We start from the raw sequence: 20,024 nt of genomic DNA on the forward strand, positions 1-20,024 counted from the left end.
TCACTTTGCTTGAAATGTCCAAGGCTCTTGGCATGCTTCTTCTTGTAGCCTGAAGGTTTTTGAAATGCCAGCAATTGTGGACAAGGGGTCCTGCTCAGAGCTTGGTCTTCCTGGGGCTTCATCTGCAGGTCTCATACTGCGCACTGTGAAGGCAAACAGATGAATGCTTTCACAAAGACTGGAGAGTTCTGGCTTAAAGCCAGAGAATAAATGGTTTGGAACTCTTATACTTTTATATTTAAACTTTATCTTTTAAAAAAAGAAGAAAGGAATGTTCAAACATCTTAATTGATTTGATTCTGTACAGGGATTGAATATTATTACAGTAGCTTTTCTGGATCATTTCCTCAGAGTATGCATAGGTTTTTGATATAATATTCCTTATAAGGAAGCTCTTTTTCAAAATTTGCAATCTTAAGTAGATATAAGGACATGTGGGGTTTGCATTTACCCTGGTGCTCCCATTTGAAGTAAGGTCAGAATAGTCATCTCCCTCTTTTTTCATTTTTTCAGTCTATTCCATCCTATATTTAACAGAGTTCTTTAATTTATAGATTTTCCTGGTTTGTGCTTAGTCTTTGGATTGATACAGATTACCTGTTTATCTTATATATTAAATTAGTATTTTTTATTCATTTGGCTCTTAAGGTGTACCTAATATGTGTGTTTTCAGACTGTTATTAAAGTGGCAAAATCTGATACTATATGCAATAACTGTCTCAAGGCAAAGAGTGTACCTAATCCAATGCCTTTTAAATGTGCTGTCTAATTTTTGTTTGTGAACTTGTTTTAGAATATATACATATGTATTCTTCTAAGCTTATTCCTCATGGCTTCAATGCTTTTAATTTTATATATCTAGTGCTTTATTTGGTTAGTTGAGAAGGTTGGTCTTTATGTTTTAGTTTTACATTTAAAATAATAGTTTTCAGTAGATTATGTCCAAATTTGTATTTGCTTATCAGTTAAATGATAAGATATCAGTGCTCAACTGCATATTACATTAGACTAGAAACTATTCCAGCTGAAAGTCTAGCTACTCACCTAACATATTTGGAAAAAAGTGGTTTCACTTCTGTATATACTAGCTTATGGAAAGTACCTCAAAGGAAATAACGTTAAAATTTTTTTTTAACTTTCTCTTCCTGAAGGATTAAAAGCCACTAGAAATCGTTGTAGGACTGACAGCTTCCTTGACATGACACGTGTATATTCATGGAAAAGAACTATTTTTGAAAATAGTTTTACAAATATTTATAAGCTGTTTGTTTTATTTTGTCTTGCAGTATCAGTATAGGGGAATGTCTTTGAATTTTAAAATCATTTGGTATATTTTAATATTCATGATTTGATTTCTCTAAATATTTTTATAGAGTTTAAATGAAAGTTATGTTTAATTACCAAGGCAAACACTTCGATATAGTATACTTACCAGATAGTTCTAATAGTTGAATATGTCTGATATTTTGTTTGTTTTAATAGGGAATGCCCTGATGCAGATTCACTTGTAAGTAGATTTTACTTTGGTATAAATAATTTAGCTATTTTCATTAGGAAATACCCAGCATATTTGGGTTGAGTTTGTTTACAAATCTTTCCAAGAAAAATACTAACCATGATATTAGAAATTCACTATTAAGATTATTTTACAAATGTATTTTTGGCTTTATATTGCCAGATGCTTTCCTATTAAATAGAAGGTATTTCTAACTACTTTTGGAAAGTGGACATTTTACTTTTAAAATTGGAGTGGAGCCATAGCATATTGCTTTTTCTTGGGAAATATGTAAGATTTCAAACCTGCCTACTATATTTTAAAATGTGCTCTTACTGATTGATTCTTAGAACTATTAAAATACTACTATAACTGTTCATGTGTTTAAGGTTTGTTTAGGGGACTGTCATTTTAGAAAAAGTAGCAACAACCATGGTTAGTACTTTTCTGTGCTTTTTGTTTTGTTTTAAAGAAAGTTTGTTTATATTTCTTGTTCAAATGTATTTCTTCATATATAATTAAAGACATCAAATGGAGCTCCCTGTGGTTACAGTGAGAGAGTAGATTTACCAAATGATGGAAGTAATGTGTAGACAGATATGTTTTACAGATTTGTCATTAGACACTGATCATGTTGGTAAGTGTAGTAGAGTCAGGCTGTCTCTTTTATTGTTCTTGCTTGTGTAACTATTGTTTCTTTTGGCTCCAAAACATTATGGTCTTTTACAGCATATTGGTGTACCAAAATAAAGAACTACATATTTTGTAAAACATTGTGTTTTATGTTAATTAAGATAAAACTAGTATTTTTTTCATATTTCAGCTTTAAAGTAAGAAAATTATTATTCATTAATAAATTTATAGTGAAAATAAGGAAATAGACTTCTGATGAGTTCTAGGCTTAAAATCATCAGTGTTTTTGGAGTTGTAACATTTACCTTACCACTTGCATGTTTTGATACCCTTGGTTTACTAATTAATGAAAAAGTCAGCAGATGTGTTTGGCATTTACTTCAGTGTTCATCATGCATTTTATTTCTGAATTATTTATAGCATTTATTTGATTGCAACATTGAGTAAAAATTTTAATACTTCATGTTTTATATGCACTCCTTTAAATAAAATACTTTAAATTTTCTGAATTAATTGATACTACTCTATAATGATCAATATTAAACAATTTTGAACTTCAGCCAGTACTTATCTGGAATTAGAAAAGGACTTTTAAAGAGGACATGAAATTCTACTGCCATATAAGAAATGATTGATAAATTTGACTGTATAGAAATGGAAAACTTACAGAATTAGAAAAAGTACACTATAGAAGGAGTTGAATCACTAAAGATAGTTGGGCAGAGTGTATTTGCAAGATGTTTAACAAGGGGCTAATTATTTTCCCTTGTAAAGTTTTGATACAAATAAGTTTAAAAGGTAAGCACGCATCCCAGTAGGAAAAGGGCATTAGGATAAAAACAGGCAATTTTCATAAGAAGAAATAAAAGTTTGTAGTGAATAATCATAAATGTTCAAAATAGTAGCCTAATTCTGATGCAAATTAGAATGAAATTACTATATTCAACTCTCATATTGGCAAAAGTTTTGATACACTCATACTGTTGGTAAGAATGTAAATTGGTATAATCTGTCTTGTGGATAGTTGGCAGTATCTCCCCAAATGAGAAATGTATATTCTTTTTGACTCTGCAATCCTGCTGCTAGGGCTTTACTGTTGTTACTGCTATATTCACAAACTTTATGTGTGTGTGTGTGTATGCTTAACCAAGATATATGCTTATATAGAGGAGGAGGGAGAAAATGTGGATAGGGATAGGTGTTTATTTCAACATTGTCTATGTTAGCAAAAAATTGGAAACACTAAAGCATCCATTAAAATGGGGATTGGTTAAATTATTAAACGTTCACTTGATGAAGAGTCAGATGTTATAGATCTAGGTTGCTCGTGTCTGTTGGAATGGGAAGAGCTTACTAAATAAAAGCAGGTGTGATCTTTTAAGTAATTGTTTTTTAAAATAAATAAATGTGTGTCTGTTATATGTATTCTCTTTTTTTAAAAGAATGAGTTACAAGACACTGAATTGTGGTTACCTTTGAGGAGAAGGATTACAGTGGTGGTCAGCAGGGAAAGGAGGCTTTCATTTTGTGTTGTTTCCTTTTATTTATGGCCTACTTATGGCTAGTTTTACTATTACTTAAACATCAACAGGCTACTTTGGTAGGGAAATTATCCATCATTTTCTGTTCCTTTTTAAAAAGGTCTATGTATGTAATTAAAAAAAAATTATTTTGAGCGACTACATCTTTTGAAAGTTGACCAAGGAAGTGTAAATCTCTCTTAGTTTTAACCAATTTCCTCTCTCCAAACTGAGACTGAGAAACATACCATTGACTTGCAAGCTCTATCCCAATATTTTGTTAAAGTTACTACCACCACTGTCCACCAAAACTGCCTGTAAGATTGTTGGCTGAAGTTACATGCACTTTTCTTCTTGTACTGCTTTTGACTTAATGCTTTGCTCCAGCAGTATGGGGCCCTAATATAGAAACCATGGATTGAATGGACAAAGATGTAAACAGGTAATGTGTAAGTTTTTATTAATATCATGAATAGTTGTAGCGTTGAAAACCTGGTGCAGTGAGAATCATTGCTTTTTTTTTTTAAACACACACCAAAAAAGCGTTTTATTTTGAAATAATTGTCAATTTACAGAACATTACAGAGATAGTACAGAGCAGTCCCGTATACCTTTCATCTCGTTTCTCTTGATGGTAACATCTTGTAAAACTTTAGTACAGTATTGTAACTAGGATATTGATACTCATACAGTCAAAATAGAACATTTCCATTAACGAAGGGTCTTTTTTTTTTCTTTCACCTATTTAACCCTCTCCCAGTGCTCAAATCCCAGGAAGTCACTTATCTGTTTATCACCTCTATATTTTTGCACTTTCCAGAATGTCATATAAATGGGATCATACAGGATATAGCCTTTTCAGGCTGGATTCCTTTACCAAGAATAGTAAATATGCATTTAAGATTTATTCATATTGTTGCATGACTTGATTGTTCATTCCTTTTTTATCACTGAAGAGTACCCCATTGTATAGATGTATCATAGTTTACTTATCATTCATTTATTGAAGGATATTTTGGTTGCTGCTTCTTTTAGGTGATTATGAGTAAAGCAGCTTAATAACATTTGTGTGCAGGTTTTCGTGTGAAAATAAGTTTTCAGATCAACTGGATAAATACCTAGGACTGTGATTGCTGGAAGGATCTTTCATTTTGATTGCTCCTTTTCAGTCACTTTTGTTCTGTTCTCCCCCTCCCCCTCCACACACACACACCTCTGGCAACCACTAATTTTTTCTCAATTTCTGTATATTTGTTATTTCAGGAATGTTATTTAAGTGGAATCATACTGTATGTAACCTTTTGAGATGGGCTTTTTTTGCTCAGCACCCTTTTCTAGAGATTATTCCAGGTTGTTGCATACATGAATAGTTCATTCCTTTTTATTGCTGAATAGTATTCCATGATGTAGGTATACCAAAGTTTCTTCACCTATTGTGGGACATTTAGTTGTTTCCAATTTTTTGCTGTTAGAATAAGTTACTTTGAACAGTTGTGTATAGGTTTTTGTGTGGGCATAATGTCACTCTCGACCCTAGTCACTTTCTTTCTGAAGTCTGTTTTATCTAATAGTAAGGTAGTCACTGTCTTTTTTAGTTTTTAAATTAATGTTTTTATGGTATATTTTTTCTACCATTTTCCTTTCAACCTACCTATGTTGTTATGTTTGAAATGGGTTTCTCATGGGTAGCATATGGCTGGGTCATGTTTTTTTAATTCATTCTGCCAATCTGTCTTTTATTATACATAGACCATTTATATTTAATGTAATTTTTGACATGTTGGGGTTTAAGTCTGCCATTTAATTTTTTTTTCTCTATTTGTTTCTCTCTCTCTTTCCCCCTCAGAATATCGTTTGATTTTTCCTGCCTTTCTGTGGGTTATTTGAACCTTTTTTAGAATTTGATTTATTTATAGGTTTTTTTGTTTTTGTTTTTTTGAGTTTATAACTTTGTATATCTTTTTAGATAGTTGCTGTGGGTCACTCTCCAGTAACTTCAGATAGTTGTTTATGTTTATTTTGACCAGAGTGTATAGCTGTAATCTTCAGGAGGTTGATTCAAAAGCAGTTTATTCGGTCTTACAGAAAACAGCTCAGTATTATTTTAAATTAGTACATCATATAGTATAGTATACTGTAAACAAATTTTAAAATAGTGTCAGTAGCGGATCCCAGATAGAATCTCTAGGAGAGGGACTTCCCTGGTGGTCCAGTGGTTAAGACACTGTGCTTCCACTGCAGGGGGCGTGGGTTCGATCCCTGGTCAGGGAACTAATATCCTGCATGCTGCTCGGCGTGGCCAAAATAAAAAGAACCTCTAGGAGATTAAGTATCTGGTATGTTCTAGGGTACCAGGAATAGGAAGAAAGTATTTTGAAAAACACTTTTTAAATTCTGATTTCTAATGGTTTCTTTATTTTATTTTATTTTTAAATTAATTAATTTATTTATTTTTGGCTGCGTTGGGTCTTCGTTGCTGCATGTGCTCTCTCTAGCTGTGGTAAGCAGGGGATACTCTTCGTTGCGGTGTGAGGGCTTCTCACTGAGGTGGCTTCTCGTTGCGGAGCACGGGCTCTAGGAGCACGGGCTCAGTAGTTGTGGCACATGGGCTAGGTTGCTCCGCAACATGTGGGCTCTTCCCGGACCAGGGTTCAAACCCGTGTCCCCTGCATTGGCAGGTGGATTCTTAAGCACTGCGCCACCAGGGAAGTCCCCAGTTTCTTTATTTTTTAAGTATTTATAATAGCATTTGCATATTAGTAAGCAGCATATAGAACTCAAAGAAAGTGCTCTACTTCTAGGGTCATAACTACATCACTTGTCATCTTTTTATCTATGGAATCTGCTCTTTACCCTATATTAGATATTTCACTTCTAAACTTTAACCCAGTCTGTTAACTCACTGGTAACTACATTAGACTGTTTATTCAGCTTGGAAACTATAACTATGTAAACCTTGTGCTGTGCCTGTCAGGTTAGCAATCTTTCATATTTCTCTTGCTGAGCTTTAACAAGTGATTGGAGGAAGGATGGGAAACTCTACCAGTAGAATGATACTAGCTACCCAGTTATATCCAACTGGTACACCCTGGCATTTCTTGGCAGTTCTTTTTTTCCCCCATTAAAAAAAAGTTTTTATTTAGAAATATATTGTAACCTACAAACAAATACAAGAATAAAATAGTATAAAGAACACTTGTATACATTTAACTTTTTTACTACATTTGCTTTAACAGTTCCATTCTCCCTATATATGTGCATGTGTTTATGTGTGTATATTTTTTTCTGATCCATTTGAGCATAAATTTTATATTCTTTTACTTAATCACAAAAGCACTTTTAGAGAACCCTTCTGTATCCCTTCTGATCCACCGCCCTTCCTTCTTAGGTAACCAGCTTTATTGTGTTCTGAATTATCTTTGCAGTGTTTGTTTTTTAATTTTTTTCATAAAGATAGCAGATATCTATATGGTTTTTAAATTTCCCCTTCTTTCTTACTTAAAAGGCAGTATATTATATATGTTCTTTTGTACTTGGCTTTTTTTCAGTTAGCAGTATTTCCTGGAAGTCTCTCTATATCAGTTCATGGAAACTTTCTCATTTTTTTTTAAATAGCTGCATAGTACTTCACTTTGTGTTTGCACTCTAGTTTATTCAGCTATGCTTGGATATTTAGTACTTCCCAATAATTTTGAGTTATAAATAATCTCTGGTGAATAACCTTGTTGCATACGTATTTTTTAATTCTTGGGGGCATATCTTCAGAGTAAATTCCTAGAAAAGGCACTCCTGGGTAGAAGGGTAAACACATAAATTTTTTGTTAGATATTGCTAAATTTCTCTCTGTAGGAATTGTACTATTTTGTATGTATACCAACAAAGTATAAGAGTACATTTCCTCACAGCTTCGCCAACAGTATATTTTTTAACTTGAGTTTTTGCCAGTCTCATGGAAAAGAGGTGGTATTCTAGTATAGTTTAAATTTTCTTGGTAGTCTTTTATTTCTGTTTTTTTGTTCTCTCTCTCTCTATATATATATTTTAATTTATTTATTTATTTTTGGCTGTGTTGGGTCTTTGTTCCTGCGTGTGGGCTTTCTCTAGTTGCAGCAGGCAGGGCTACTCGTTCTCACTGCGGTGGCTTCTCTTGCCACGGAGCATGGGCTCTAGGCGTGTGGGGCTTCAGTAGTTGCAGCATGTGGGATGAGTAGTTGTGGCATGCATGCTCTAGAGCGCAGGCTCAGTAGTTGTGGTGCACGGGCTTAGTTGCTCCGTGGCATGTGGGATCTTCCCAGACCAGGGCTCGAACCTGTGTCCCCTGCATTGGCAGGCGGATTCTTAATCACTGCATCACCAGGGAAGTCCCTGTTCTATATTTTTGATATGTATTTCCATTTACTTAAGCTGTCAGTCCTCTGATTTTACTACCTCTCTTCTGTGGATGCATACAATCTTTTGCTTTTATTTCTTCACTTTGAAGATTTGGATGAAAATTTGGTTATTCACAGAACTGCTGGCATGTCTAGCCAAACACCTATTCTCTTCCTTTCAGTGTTTATCCTGTTTGTCTTGCAATGCTTTTCTCTTTCAGACGTCTGAAGCGTGGAGTGTCATTTGAAGCTAATTATCTAAAAACACATAATTTCCCAGTCTGAATAATTTTGTTAATCTACGATATTGATAAATGATAAAGCTCCTCGGTAATGGTTAAGGCTGTTTTGCTCACCTTTAATGTTTTTGCAGTTGGAGGCATTGTTACAGTAAAGTTTTTCTTTTTCTTTTCCCCATAGAACATTCCTGATGTGGATGAAGAAGGCTATAGTATAAAACCAGAAGCAAATCAGAATGATATCCTTTCATCATCTGGATATTCTTATGGATTGTGTTGGCATATATAAGTAGACAGTTAAAACAAAATCTATTATTTATTTATTTATTTATTTATTTGCGGTATGCGGGCCTCTCACTGTTGTGGCCTCTCCCGTTGCGGAGCACAGGCTCCGGACGCGCAGGCCTAGCGGCCATGGCTCACGGGCTTAGTTGCTCCGCGGCATGTGGGATCTTCCCGGACCAGGGCACGAACCCGTGTCTCCTGCATCGGCAGGCGGATTCTCAACCACTGCGCCACCAGGGAAGCCCCAAATTCTATTATTTAATACTCTTCAAATTTTTAATAAATTGTGCCTCTATGATGTTTGTCATGCTATGAATAAAAGTTAGTAGTTACATTTCTGATAAAGTCCATCTTAGAGTTTTTTTGTTCCTTTTTATAAATGTGTGAAAAACTGGTTGTGCATTAAGATAATTTAAAAACTCAATTCTTTAACTGATACTCACATACCAAAGAGAACCATTTCTACTCATCTAGTGATTCTGATTCTGAAGATGAAGAACCAAAGAAGTATCGGATAGAAATCAAACCTATGCATCCGAATAACTCACATCACACAATGGCTTCCTTGGATGAATTAAAAGTATCTATAGGAAATATAACGCTCTCCCCAGCAATATCTGTAAGTAAGAAAATAAGCAAGTTTGCACTCATTATACAGAAGCCTTTGGGTTTTTTTTTTTGTCTTGGGTTTTTTTTTAAGCTTATCTACCTGCATCTGATTAGCTTAGGACTAACGAAAATTAAAACATCACTTAGTAAATAGTTAAGCATGTTGGATGAGGAAATATTTACAATTTTTTCAGCTTTATTGAGGTATACAGTTTATAATTTTTATACAGGCAAATGAATTTTTGGTTTAGTTTTGCTTCCTTTTGAATGTGTTTTAAGCAAAAATGTGGAAAATGCACTATTTCTGCCATTTGATGTACTTTATAATAGTGCTATATGTCTCAGGAAGAGTTTTGTGAAGTAGAGTATGAACCTTTTCCTCATCTAACGTTAAAGTTTTTCATCCTTTTTTTTTTTCCCCCCCCGTACATGGGCCTCCCACTGTTGTGGCCTCTCCTGTTGCGGAGCCACAGGCTCCGGATACACAGGCTCAGTGACCATGGCTCACTGGCCTAGCCGCTCCGCGGCATGTGGGATCTTCCCGGACCGGGGCACAAACCCACGTCCCCTGCATCGGCAGGCGGACTCTCAACCACTGTGCCAACAGGGAAGCCCCTCATCCATTTTTTTTGGTGATCTTTATGTAAAAGGAAATCCATAAAAATCAATTTCAAGTGAAATTAAATTATATCTTTGCTTTTTTTCTGTCACCGTAATTAATGGTTGTTTTTCTATACTTTTCATACAGGAAAAGGCAAATAAGAATTCTTAGTGATAGTGGTTAATTCCTCAATTCTGAGATACTAAACTTGATAGCTTTTGAGGGATAAAAAAAATCACCATAATCTTTCTATCGATGTCATACTCTTAAATTTAGAAATGTTAAATTCTGGGGAAAAAGCATGTCTTAGAATGTCAGTTTAGTTTATCTGCATGTACTTATTGTAGCTGATGGAGAATAAAAGTTCTCACCATTTTGTATTTTATTTAATTACATATTTTAAGTAGACTTTATGTATTTGTTTAGAAAAAGTGTTTTTCTCCCAGTCATACACTTCTAGAATTTGAGAACTGTTTTTTTCCACCAAATTTCTGAAGTGAGGTTTTATTCTACCATTACTATTTAACATTAAAGCCGTTAAAAATTTTTTGTGTAAGAGCATAACTAATTTAATATATATATGTAAATAAATAAAAGCCTAGACATATATATATGTCAAATGTTAAGCATCTGTCTTTGGGTAGTAAGATAATTGATGCTTTGTGCTCTTTTCTATTTTTTTAAAAAAAGTAAACGTGTTAACTTCATACTCAGAAAATAAATAGAAAATTTTTAATTGTTAATATTTGAAAAGAGGGGTCTTGAGAGTATATTTTGTTGCCCAGTTTGCTTATCTAGCTTGTTGTTTTTCCCTCCAACAGTGTATGTGTTTTAAGGTATATAGATTTTATCAATAGACATGATTAAGAAGAGAATAGATTATTAGAGCAAGGAAATATATTTTAAATTCTAAAGCAAATACTATGTTTTTCTTTTTCCTTCCATGTACTACTAGAGACACAGCCCAGTAAGTGCAAGATTTTATATTTTTACCTATTGACTTAAAAAGAAATTGTATATTTGAACATTGATTTTCAAAATATTTGTGTTTTTAAATTAGCAAGTCATAGTATGTTGTGTAGATACTCGTATTTTAAAACATTTTATTGAATGATTTAAAGGTACACATATTTTTTGACTACAAAAAATTGTTTTCTGTAATCTTTTTATGTAAATACAGTTTATAATTGAGCAGGTATATTAAAAACAACTTAAAATTATGTTCCCAGTATTAACATTTTATCAAATATTTTATTAACGCATTAAATTATTTGTTTAATGGTACTTAGTTTTTGCATTTCTATTTTAGGTGCAGATGAATCGGAATTCATCTAGTAAGTTTGACATTTAAATTGGTTATTTAAGTCTATTAAAATTTATCAGGGAATTTGCTAAGCTTGTAGCCTAACATATGTAGTTGTATAAATGGTCTTTTTTCATCATGAGCCATAATGACAGACTAGAAGGATACCTGTTTTGCAACAGAAGACAAATTATCTATACTATTATACTATTGCTTTTAGGTTTTTTTTTTTTTTTTTTTTTTTTGTTATACGCGGGCCTCTCACCATTGTGGCCTCTCCTGTTGCAGGGCACAGGCTCCGGACGCACAGGCCCAGCGGCCATGGCTCACGGGCTTATCCGCTCCGTGGCATGTGGGATCCTCCCAGACCGGGGCACGAACCCACATCCCCTGCATCAGCAGGCAGACTCACAACCAGTGTGCCACCAGGGAAGCCCTATTTCTTTTAGTTTTGAGATATGCTTTAAACTTGAATACGTGGCTACAACGTTTTTCAGAAACCAACAAAGCCAAAGAGCAGCTTCTGATTAAGCACGTAAAACTGTTTAACTAGCATAACTCTTCCTCATGAGCCAGAAGGCACTTCTTTTTTTTTTTTTTAATATTTATTTATTTGGCTGTGCCAGGTCTTAGTTGTGGCATGCAGGGTCTTCGTTGTGTTGTGCGGGATCTTTAGTTTTGGCATACAAACCCTTAGTTGCGGCATGTGGGATATAGTTCTCTGACCAGGGATTGAACCCGGGCCCCCTGCATTGGGAGCACACAGTCTTAGCCACTGGACCACCAGAGAAGTCCCCAGAAAGATGAGTTTTAGCTTGATCTATTTTTAAGTCGTATCACAATTGCAGCTTCTAATATAAGATTTTTAGTACAGTAACTTAAATTATACTAAAAATGTTTTTGGGGTGTTAACACCATTTGCAGAATCATGTATTAAACATAACGAGTTGTGGGGAAAATAGAGTTGAGGTAGCCCACACAAAAGCTATGCAATTTTGTGAACACAGTGCTTAATAAAAAACATGACATCAATTGTAATTAAAAATTCTAGCACAATTAAAAAGACCTATTAAATTCGTAATAACTGAAAGTAGGCTTTTACTTTCAAAAAATAAATGGTAAGTAGCTTGATGATAAGGGGATGTGAGGAAAATGAGTATAAAAGGGGGCTACTGAGTTATCAAGATGAGGGCAAAATGCAAAAAGATGACAAACACCACAGTAAGCACCATGAGGCAAAACAAACAGGTGAGATGAGCCAAATGGGAGAATGTGATGTGAATGGGCATTATGTACACTGTTGGATTCCTCATAGTTTGCCGTAATTACCCATGTTGATGTATTTTGCATTCATCAGCTATTGCTTGGTGATGCAAAACATTAAGGTGCAATGAAAATTGCTTATGAACCAGCAGGACTTTTGTATTACTGATGCTGTTCCTCTATGTACCAGTTGCTTATGAAATGATTCATGTTATAAATGCAGAAGGTAGCAAAATAGACTACCTTATAAAGAGACTATTGTTGTTATAAAAATTTTATTTTTCAAAATAGGGTGTTCTTCAAGAGTTAATAATTACTTTTGGTCAATAAAATAATCATTAATAATATCATCAGAACTTGAAAAATGCTTTCATGATTCATCAGTTAAAATTCTTGAGTTATTACATATATTATTTAAATACATAAGTATTTAAACATTTGTTCTGATTTTTAAAGTCGTAGCCCCTATTTTTTTCTTGAACAGCAGTTTAATGAATAGTTGACTATTCATTAGTTTAGTTGACTTAAGTTGTTTCTTATCAAAGATATTAGAAGAAATGAATATTTAGCAGAAATTCAGCTATTATTTTTATATTTTTAAGCATGGTAGAAGACTTGTTAAAGGCTTATTTTCCTTTTCTTCATAATTGTTTATATTTGTTATTAATGCCAGAATTTAAAAATTGATGTATGTGTAGTAGTTCTCTTTACATTAAAATATTTCATTACTCGGATTATTAATTTTTTCATAATATTTCAACTTTTTAATTAGGTGAAGAGTTAACAAAATCAAAGCCATCTGCTGCATCCAATGAGTAAGTTCCATGTTAAAAATTTTTTTTAAATAGACTTTATTTTTTAGAGAAATTTTAAGTTCACAGCAAAACTGAGTGGAAGGTATGGAGATTTTTACATATACATTTTGCCTCTATACATATGCCAAACCTCCCCCACTATCAGAATCCCCCACCAGAGTAGCACATTTGCTACAGTGACACATCATTGTCACCCAAAGTCCATGGTTTACATTAGGATTAACTCTTGGTGTTGTATATCCTGTGAGTTTTGACAAACAGATATTGATATGTGTCCACCATTATAGTATCATACAGAATAATTTCACTGCCCTAAAAATCCTGTGTCCTCCACCTATTTATTATTCCCTCCCCACTACATTTAAATTTTAAGTATCCTTCGTTTTATTATCTCTGTAGTTTTAATTCCAGTAGACTGTTTTTAATCATCCTGTTTCCTAAGCTGTGAAATGTCATATAGAGTTTTTAGAAATTTTAAATTATTTTCTCATTTGACAGTATTTCTTTCTATGATAATTTGTAAAAAATCCATTCAACTGTATTTGGCCTTGGTGTCCTCACTGCTTCTAAATAAATGATAGTATCCCAAATTCATACATGTCTATATTTCAACTAAGTTATTCACATGGAAATTCTGTTTTCCTTCAATTTTGTCTGTGACCTTGTAAAATAGACTGTATACGTTATGAACCTCAAAATGAAGAAGTGTCTCAATTAAGTTGAAAAAGGAGAGGTCTAGAAGACATGTTGCCAGTTCTTAAAAAGAGAAAAATATCTTAAGCCAGTGTTGCATGGGTCCTTTTTCACTTCTGTATTTATCAACAAGAATACTTTCTTTTAATGTTTTTTGTTTGAGTAAAAGTAGGCTTAACTAAATGAATAGTTTAAAATGGAAACTTTCAAAGCTAAGAACTAATTGAGAGAGTGGAGGTATTTATTTGATTTATCATTTTTAAAGATAAGTTTAGTGTTTTAAGACTTTGTTTTTAGGAATTATTTATACAGTTGTGATTCTATACTTTATCATAAGTATGCTTCCATGTGGGTGCATGTTGAGATACTAGATATGTGCTTATAGGTAATTGTAATATTTTCATTATAGTGGGCCTGTTTTCTAGGATTTCTAAAAAATATTTTAAATAATGGTAGTTTGATACATTAGATTATTTTTAAATGGGGATTTTCTTTTTTTATACCATAAATATATACAATTTTTATTTGTCAAACATACATACCTCAATAAAGTTGGGGAAATTAATTTGAAAAAAAGACGGGGTGGCAAAAGTCAGTTGCTCAAGATCCTAGAGATTAAGCATCTTAAAAGGGTATGACTAAAATGAAAAAGAGAAACATTTATGTTTGTATTAAAGAGCCAAGAGTTGAATGAATCCTGAGAGTAACTAGTCTGAAGGATTCCAAGAGGTCAGTGGAAGAAAATCTTTGGTTATGCAGTACATTGAGTTTTTTGAAACAAGAATGTTCATGCTCTTGATTTTGTCCACAGTCTTGGTAACCTCTCATAAAGAGACATGTATGACCCATACATTTTGCTAGACCACCTTAGTGGCCCAGGTGTAGTGGATTACCTAGGGAGAATTCCTCCTATGCATGATCTACTGCAGTGATCGGACCTTTGAAGTTTGTATAGAGTCGTTTATACACACGGAGCTTAAGCCACCATCCTGTACTTAAAAAGTACTTTTTAAAAAATCCTTTACCCTTTTTCTTCATCTTTGATAATAAGTATGGCCTTATAAAAATTCTGTCTGATTTCATATCATTAAAAATTTTCTGTCCAAGACTGGGCTCCAGATGTGAATTAGCACATCTGATAGTGCCATAGAATTAATTAGCTATGTGTCCTTAGGCAGCTCATAGAGACTCTCAATGCTGCTTTTCATTTGTAAAACTGAAATTATTTCTATTCTGACAGCCCCTACATTTATTAGAATATAACAAGATTTAATCAGTGGGGATTAATCTACTCTCCTTTACAAACTTAATGTTATTGTGGGTTCTGCTTATAGCAGTTAACAAATATCAGTTGATTAAACCTGCTAATTAAGTTCTTCACATATTCAATCATGTGAACCACAATGTCCAACTGTTTAATCATATATATTGAGCTTTCTATGAAATAAAGATAAGTTACTATATTTTATACTAATAAAATACTCATTTGCTAAAATCCTTATTTTTAAAATGTTATGGTAGGAAAGGGACCAGTGATTTACTTGCTTGGGACCCCCTGTTTGGACCATCTCTTGATTCATCTTCTTCAGCTTCACTAACTTCATCATCATCATCAGGTAAACATATATATATATATATGTATATATATATACACATTTTTTTGTAACTGTAAAGGAATGCAGTAGTTACTTTTTTCTAATTGATTTATCCATTACTTGTATGTTGTACTTAATGATCAGAAATTTAACTTGTCCTCTGATCATATTGCCATATAAAAGTGATTTTATACTGATTTTGTTAACTTACCTTAAAGACCATATGGCTTTAAAATAAAAATTCATCAAACATCAACTTTTTTTCCCTTAATATATTTATTTCTAGGCAACATTCCTATATCAATGCCCAAATAATTTTTATTATTCAACTGCATAGATGTGCATTAATACAACCAATCCATTCTTTTTTATTTTTATTTTTTTAACGGTATGCGGGCCTCTCACTGTTGTGGCCTCTCCCATTGCGGGGTGCAGGCTCAGCAGCCATGGCTCACGGGCCTAGCTGCTCCGCAGCATGTGGTATCTTCCCGGACCGGGGCATGAACCCGTGTCTCCTGCATTGGCAGGTGGACTCTCAACCACTGCGCCACCAGGGAAGCCCCAACCAATCCATTCTTGATGGACATTCAGGTTGCATCTAGTTTTTAGTATCATGGACATCCGTAAATACAGCAGATTTTGTGCACATCTCATATCCTTATAATAATTTATTAATACAAGATTTATGAGTCACAAGATATGCTCATTGTTACTTTTTGCCAAACGGCTTTCCAGAAAGGCTGTGTTTTAGTTGTTCTTTTGGCAAGAATATATTAAATTTTTCTTTTCTTCAAAATACAAAATCCCACTAGTCAACCATCAAAGCATGTTTAATAAAACTGCTTGTTCAAAAAAGGAAAATAAAATCACTTTAAGTTGATCTTCAGCCTTCTTGGGGATTTCAGAAATGCTGTGCAGTACTTGGGGTTAAGGGAATGCTGGAATGGTGGGGAGAGAACTTGAATTGAGTTCTTCCTGTGTCTTTGCTGGGATCTATGCACATTCTGTTTGATTTCATCTCATTAACTGCTGCATGAAGTCCTTTTTATTGTCCCTGGTTTATAAATGGAAAAAGTAAAGCTGAGAGAGATCAGAAACTTCTCTAACACCACATAACTAGGAAATGAAGCATGAATTCAAACCTGAATCTTACTAATTCCAAAATCTTTGTTCAATTCTTCATACTCTGGCAGATTAACAAAACAATAAGCCAAGCCATGTTGAAACATTTTACTGTTAATAATAAAATAAACACTAGTATTTAAAATTGGACTATTTAGAAACTAATGTTTTAAAAAGAAATTATAAATGGATTTTAGGCAACCTTAACCTGAAACAATTGGAAGTTTTGAACAGCAAGAAGCAGTCATTAGGTAATTGCACATATTCTGAAGTGGCATTATAGCCTTTCTCAATTGGCATTTGTTTACTATTTAGTTTTAGGAAACTAATCTTACTGATAGATTTTATAAGTAAAATAATTGTATAGGAAAAACTGAAGTTGTATTAAGGTCTCTTTTTGTTTAGTAAAAATGTCAGAATACTGTTTTGTTCTGTTTTTAGAATGGAGAAGGTCCTAATTTTAATTTTGTTAATATTCTTTTATGAATTGGTTTTATTAATCTTTAATAAAAATTTTCACATTGTTATCACAGAGGTTTTAGTTATATAGAAATTTCTTCATAACTCCACCCTTTGTTTCTATTTTCTTTAGCACAATCTCCTTCTTTTCAAAAAAGTGCTCTCTTTTCCTCTTGCTACCTATCTAAAGAATGTTTTGGGGCTTCCCTGGTGGCGCAATGGTTGAGAGTCCGCCTGCTGATGCAGGGGACATGGGTTCGTGCCCCGGTCCGGGAAGATCCCACATGCTGTGGAGCAGCTAGGCCCGTGAGCCATGGCCGCTGAGCCTGCGCGTCCAGAGCCTGTGCTCCGTAACGGGAGAGGCCACAACAGCGAGAGGCCCATGTACCACAAAAAAAAAAAAAAAAGAATGTTTTGTCCATATCACTTTCAACTTCAGGTAAAAAAATGATAGTTTCATTTAGTTGTCATTTGATGTTTAGTAGGTAGGGAATGATAAAACTTTTTTTTTTTTGCTTATTTTAAAATTTATTTTGGTATGCCTTTTAAAAACTTCCTATTAAGTCTAAAAAATGTCAGATTATTTTGCCCTTCAAAGAATGTTAGTGATATTGAAAAGAGACATTCTGCTATGTGGTAATTATTATTAAGTCTTCACTTGGATAGAATATAATTATTGGTAAAACTGGTGAATACATTATGATGATTCTCCTGTTTTGTAAGACTGGACCTAAGTGAAATTGTGAAGTAGGCATTTTGTCTTAAATTCTCTTCCACCACTTTTTACAGTGCATGTCTCCCTTAACACCGTCTACACTGGTACCATTTTCACATTTTAGAAATGGCCAGGTTGTCAGATTATTCCCTGCTCTCCTTTGTCCCTTTCAGAATCTTAATTCATTAATCACTCATCTCAGCTAAATCAGTCTAAGAAAATAATTCCTATCAGTTAGTAACTAGTATGTTAAACCTTTCAGTGTTGTTATATGTTTAAGAAGCATGCTTAAAGTTTGGTACAGAAATATTTTCAGTTGCTTCTTCAAATAAACATATATGTACAATTTACATAGACATAAATTATATATGATAAAGTATATGTATATAAATTTAATATAAATAGCTCATATCTTCCTTCCCTTCGATAAATGCTAGTGTAGACCATTTCTTCTCTACCCATGGGTTAATTGAGCACTTGTGCTCTGTAAAACCCCTGTAAAATTATCTTTTGAAAAATATTAGGCTGGTTTTTTATATTAACTCCAACACTGATTTAGTCTATCTTACTTCCTATGACAGTTTTAAGTTTTATCACTAGTCAGGCACTTTGTTGAGGAACACATGTACCCAGCAGCATCACTTTGACACCTTGTCAAACCTCTTTAGACTTTTACTGACTGTTAGCATTACCTTTTGCTCCTCTGAAAATCAGGAATAATTCTGGCTTTATATATTTTTGGACCTTAAATTTTACTCATACATATTTTAAGTTTCTTAGTCTCATAATAATTTTCCTCAGTTAATATAAAGTTTGAGCTCATGCTCTTGTTACATGTATCATTAAATTTTTCTGGTTTTGAGTAATTAAAATAATATTAACCTGAAATAAGAACTACTTGGATATGCAGATTTATATTTTAGTTTTAGAATTTTCCTGTTGCTTCTAGTTTTCAGTTTCTTTCTTCTTCCGCTGACCTTAGTGAAAAGAATAGGAACTCTGCTTTTCTCTCCCAAACTGATTTGTCTGGGGGTGTGATAATTGGTTATTTACTTGAAACCAGGTCAGATTTTGGGTCTAGAGAACCCATTACCAGATTTTCCCACCAACCCTCTCTGCTATCCTGCTGTAACGACACCACCAGCGAGCACAATAAGTTTCCTTTTGCTTCATGGTTGCAGAGTCAGTGGATTTCCTTTACTGATGAAACTTGTTAAAATTAGTGACTCCAGTGGAGCTCAGAAGGCATTCCAGAGATTGCATTGTAAAGCTGAAAATACCTTTGGGTTCCCTGGTGCTTTGGATGAGAGATTTTTCCAACAGCTGCCTCTCTGAGGATCAGCGTGACCTTTGCCATAATATTAAATGTTCTGAAAAGCTACTGACAGAAGAAGCTAGCAATGCTGCTGGTTTTTCTTCTGCATCATCATCATTGCTTTTGGATCCTAGATTAGTCTGTGCCTTTATTCAGATGAAGGGTGGTATGGGAAACATGCTTTATCTGTTCCCCTTAGGTAGTGTCAGAGAGCAGATGTAGGTTAGCTCTTTTTGCCTGTGTTTTATACTTTACAAGTCACTTCATGTTCTTGAAATGCATTAAGTGGACATTTATTTGAAGTGAGCACCACCACCACCACAAAACACAATTAAGATACTTAAACCCACACACATTTGGTCACCTTATCTTTGATAAAGGAGGCAAGAATATACAGTGGAAAAAAGACAGCCTCTTCAATAAGTGGTGCTGGGAAAACTGGTCTGGTACATGTAAAAGTATGAAATTAGAACACTCCCTAACACCATACACAAAAATAAACTCAAAATGGGTTAAAGACCTAAATGTAAGGCCAGACACTATCAAACTCTTAGAGGAAAACATAGGCAGAACACTCTATGACATAAATCACAGCAAGATCCTTTTTGACCCACCTCCTAGAGAAATGGAAATAAAAACAAAAATATACAAATGGGGCCTAATGAAGCTTAAAAGCTTTTGCACAGCAAAGGAAACCATAAACAAGACCAAAAGACAACCCTCAGAATGGGAGAAAATAGTTGCAAATGAAGCAAGTGACAAAGGATTAATCTCCAAAATTTACAAGCAGCTCATGCAGCTCAATAACAAGAAGACAAACAACCCAATCCAAAAACGGGCAGAAGACCTAAATAGACATTTTTCCAAAGAAGATATACAGATTGCCAACAAACACATGAAAGAATGCTCAACATCATTAATCATTAAAGAAATGCAAATCAAAACTACAATGAGATATCATCTCATACCAGTCAGAATGGCCATCATAAAAA

The 20,024-nt window shown here is 33.8% G+C and overlaps 1 protein-coding gene across 3 annotated transcripts in view; it reads left to right on the forward strand.

Moving 5' to 3' along the window:
- Positions 1 to 20,024, forward strand: part of FCHO2 (FCH and mu domain containing endocytic adaptor 2) — a 119,338-nt gene that overhangs the window by 67,034 nt on the left and 32,280 nt on the right. For 2 of the 3 annotated variants that reach the window (XM_059061773.2, XM_067031139.1), the window contains exons 11-17: positions 1,483 to 1,507; positions 8,439 to 8,496; positions 8,986 to 9,161; positions 10,708 to 10,719; positions 11,062 to 11,086; positions 13,091 to 13,133; positions 15,348 to 15,442. In XM_059061773.2, the coding sequence (XP_058917756.1) occupies positions 1,483 to 1,507; positions 8,439 to 8,496; positions 8,986 to 9,161; positions 10,708 to 10,719; positions 11,062 to 11,086; positions 13,091 to 13,133; positions 15,348 to 15,442 (434 nt within the window). The remainder of the gene's footprint in view (positions 1 to 1,482; positions 1,508 to 8,438; positions 8,497 to 8,985; positions 9,162 to 10,707; positions 10,720 to 11,061; positions 11,087 to 13,090; positions 13,134 to 15,347; positions 15,443 to 20,024) is intronic. The other variant, XM_067031138.1, reaches the window with a different exon arrangement.

Source organism: Kogia breviceps, chromosome 4 (assembly GCF_026419965.1).
Source record: "Kogia breviceps isolate mKogBre1 chromosome 4, mKogBre1 haplotype 1, whole genome shotgun sequence".
Taxonomy (NCBI): Eukaryota; Metazoa; Chordata; class Mammalia; order Artiodactyla; family Physeteridae; genus Kogia; species Kogia breviceps.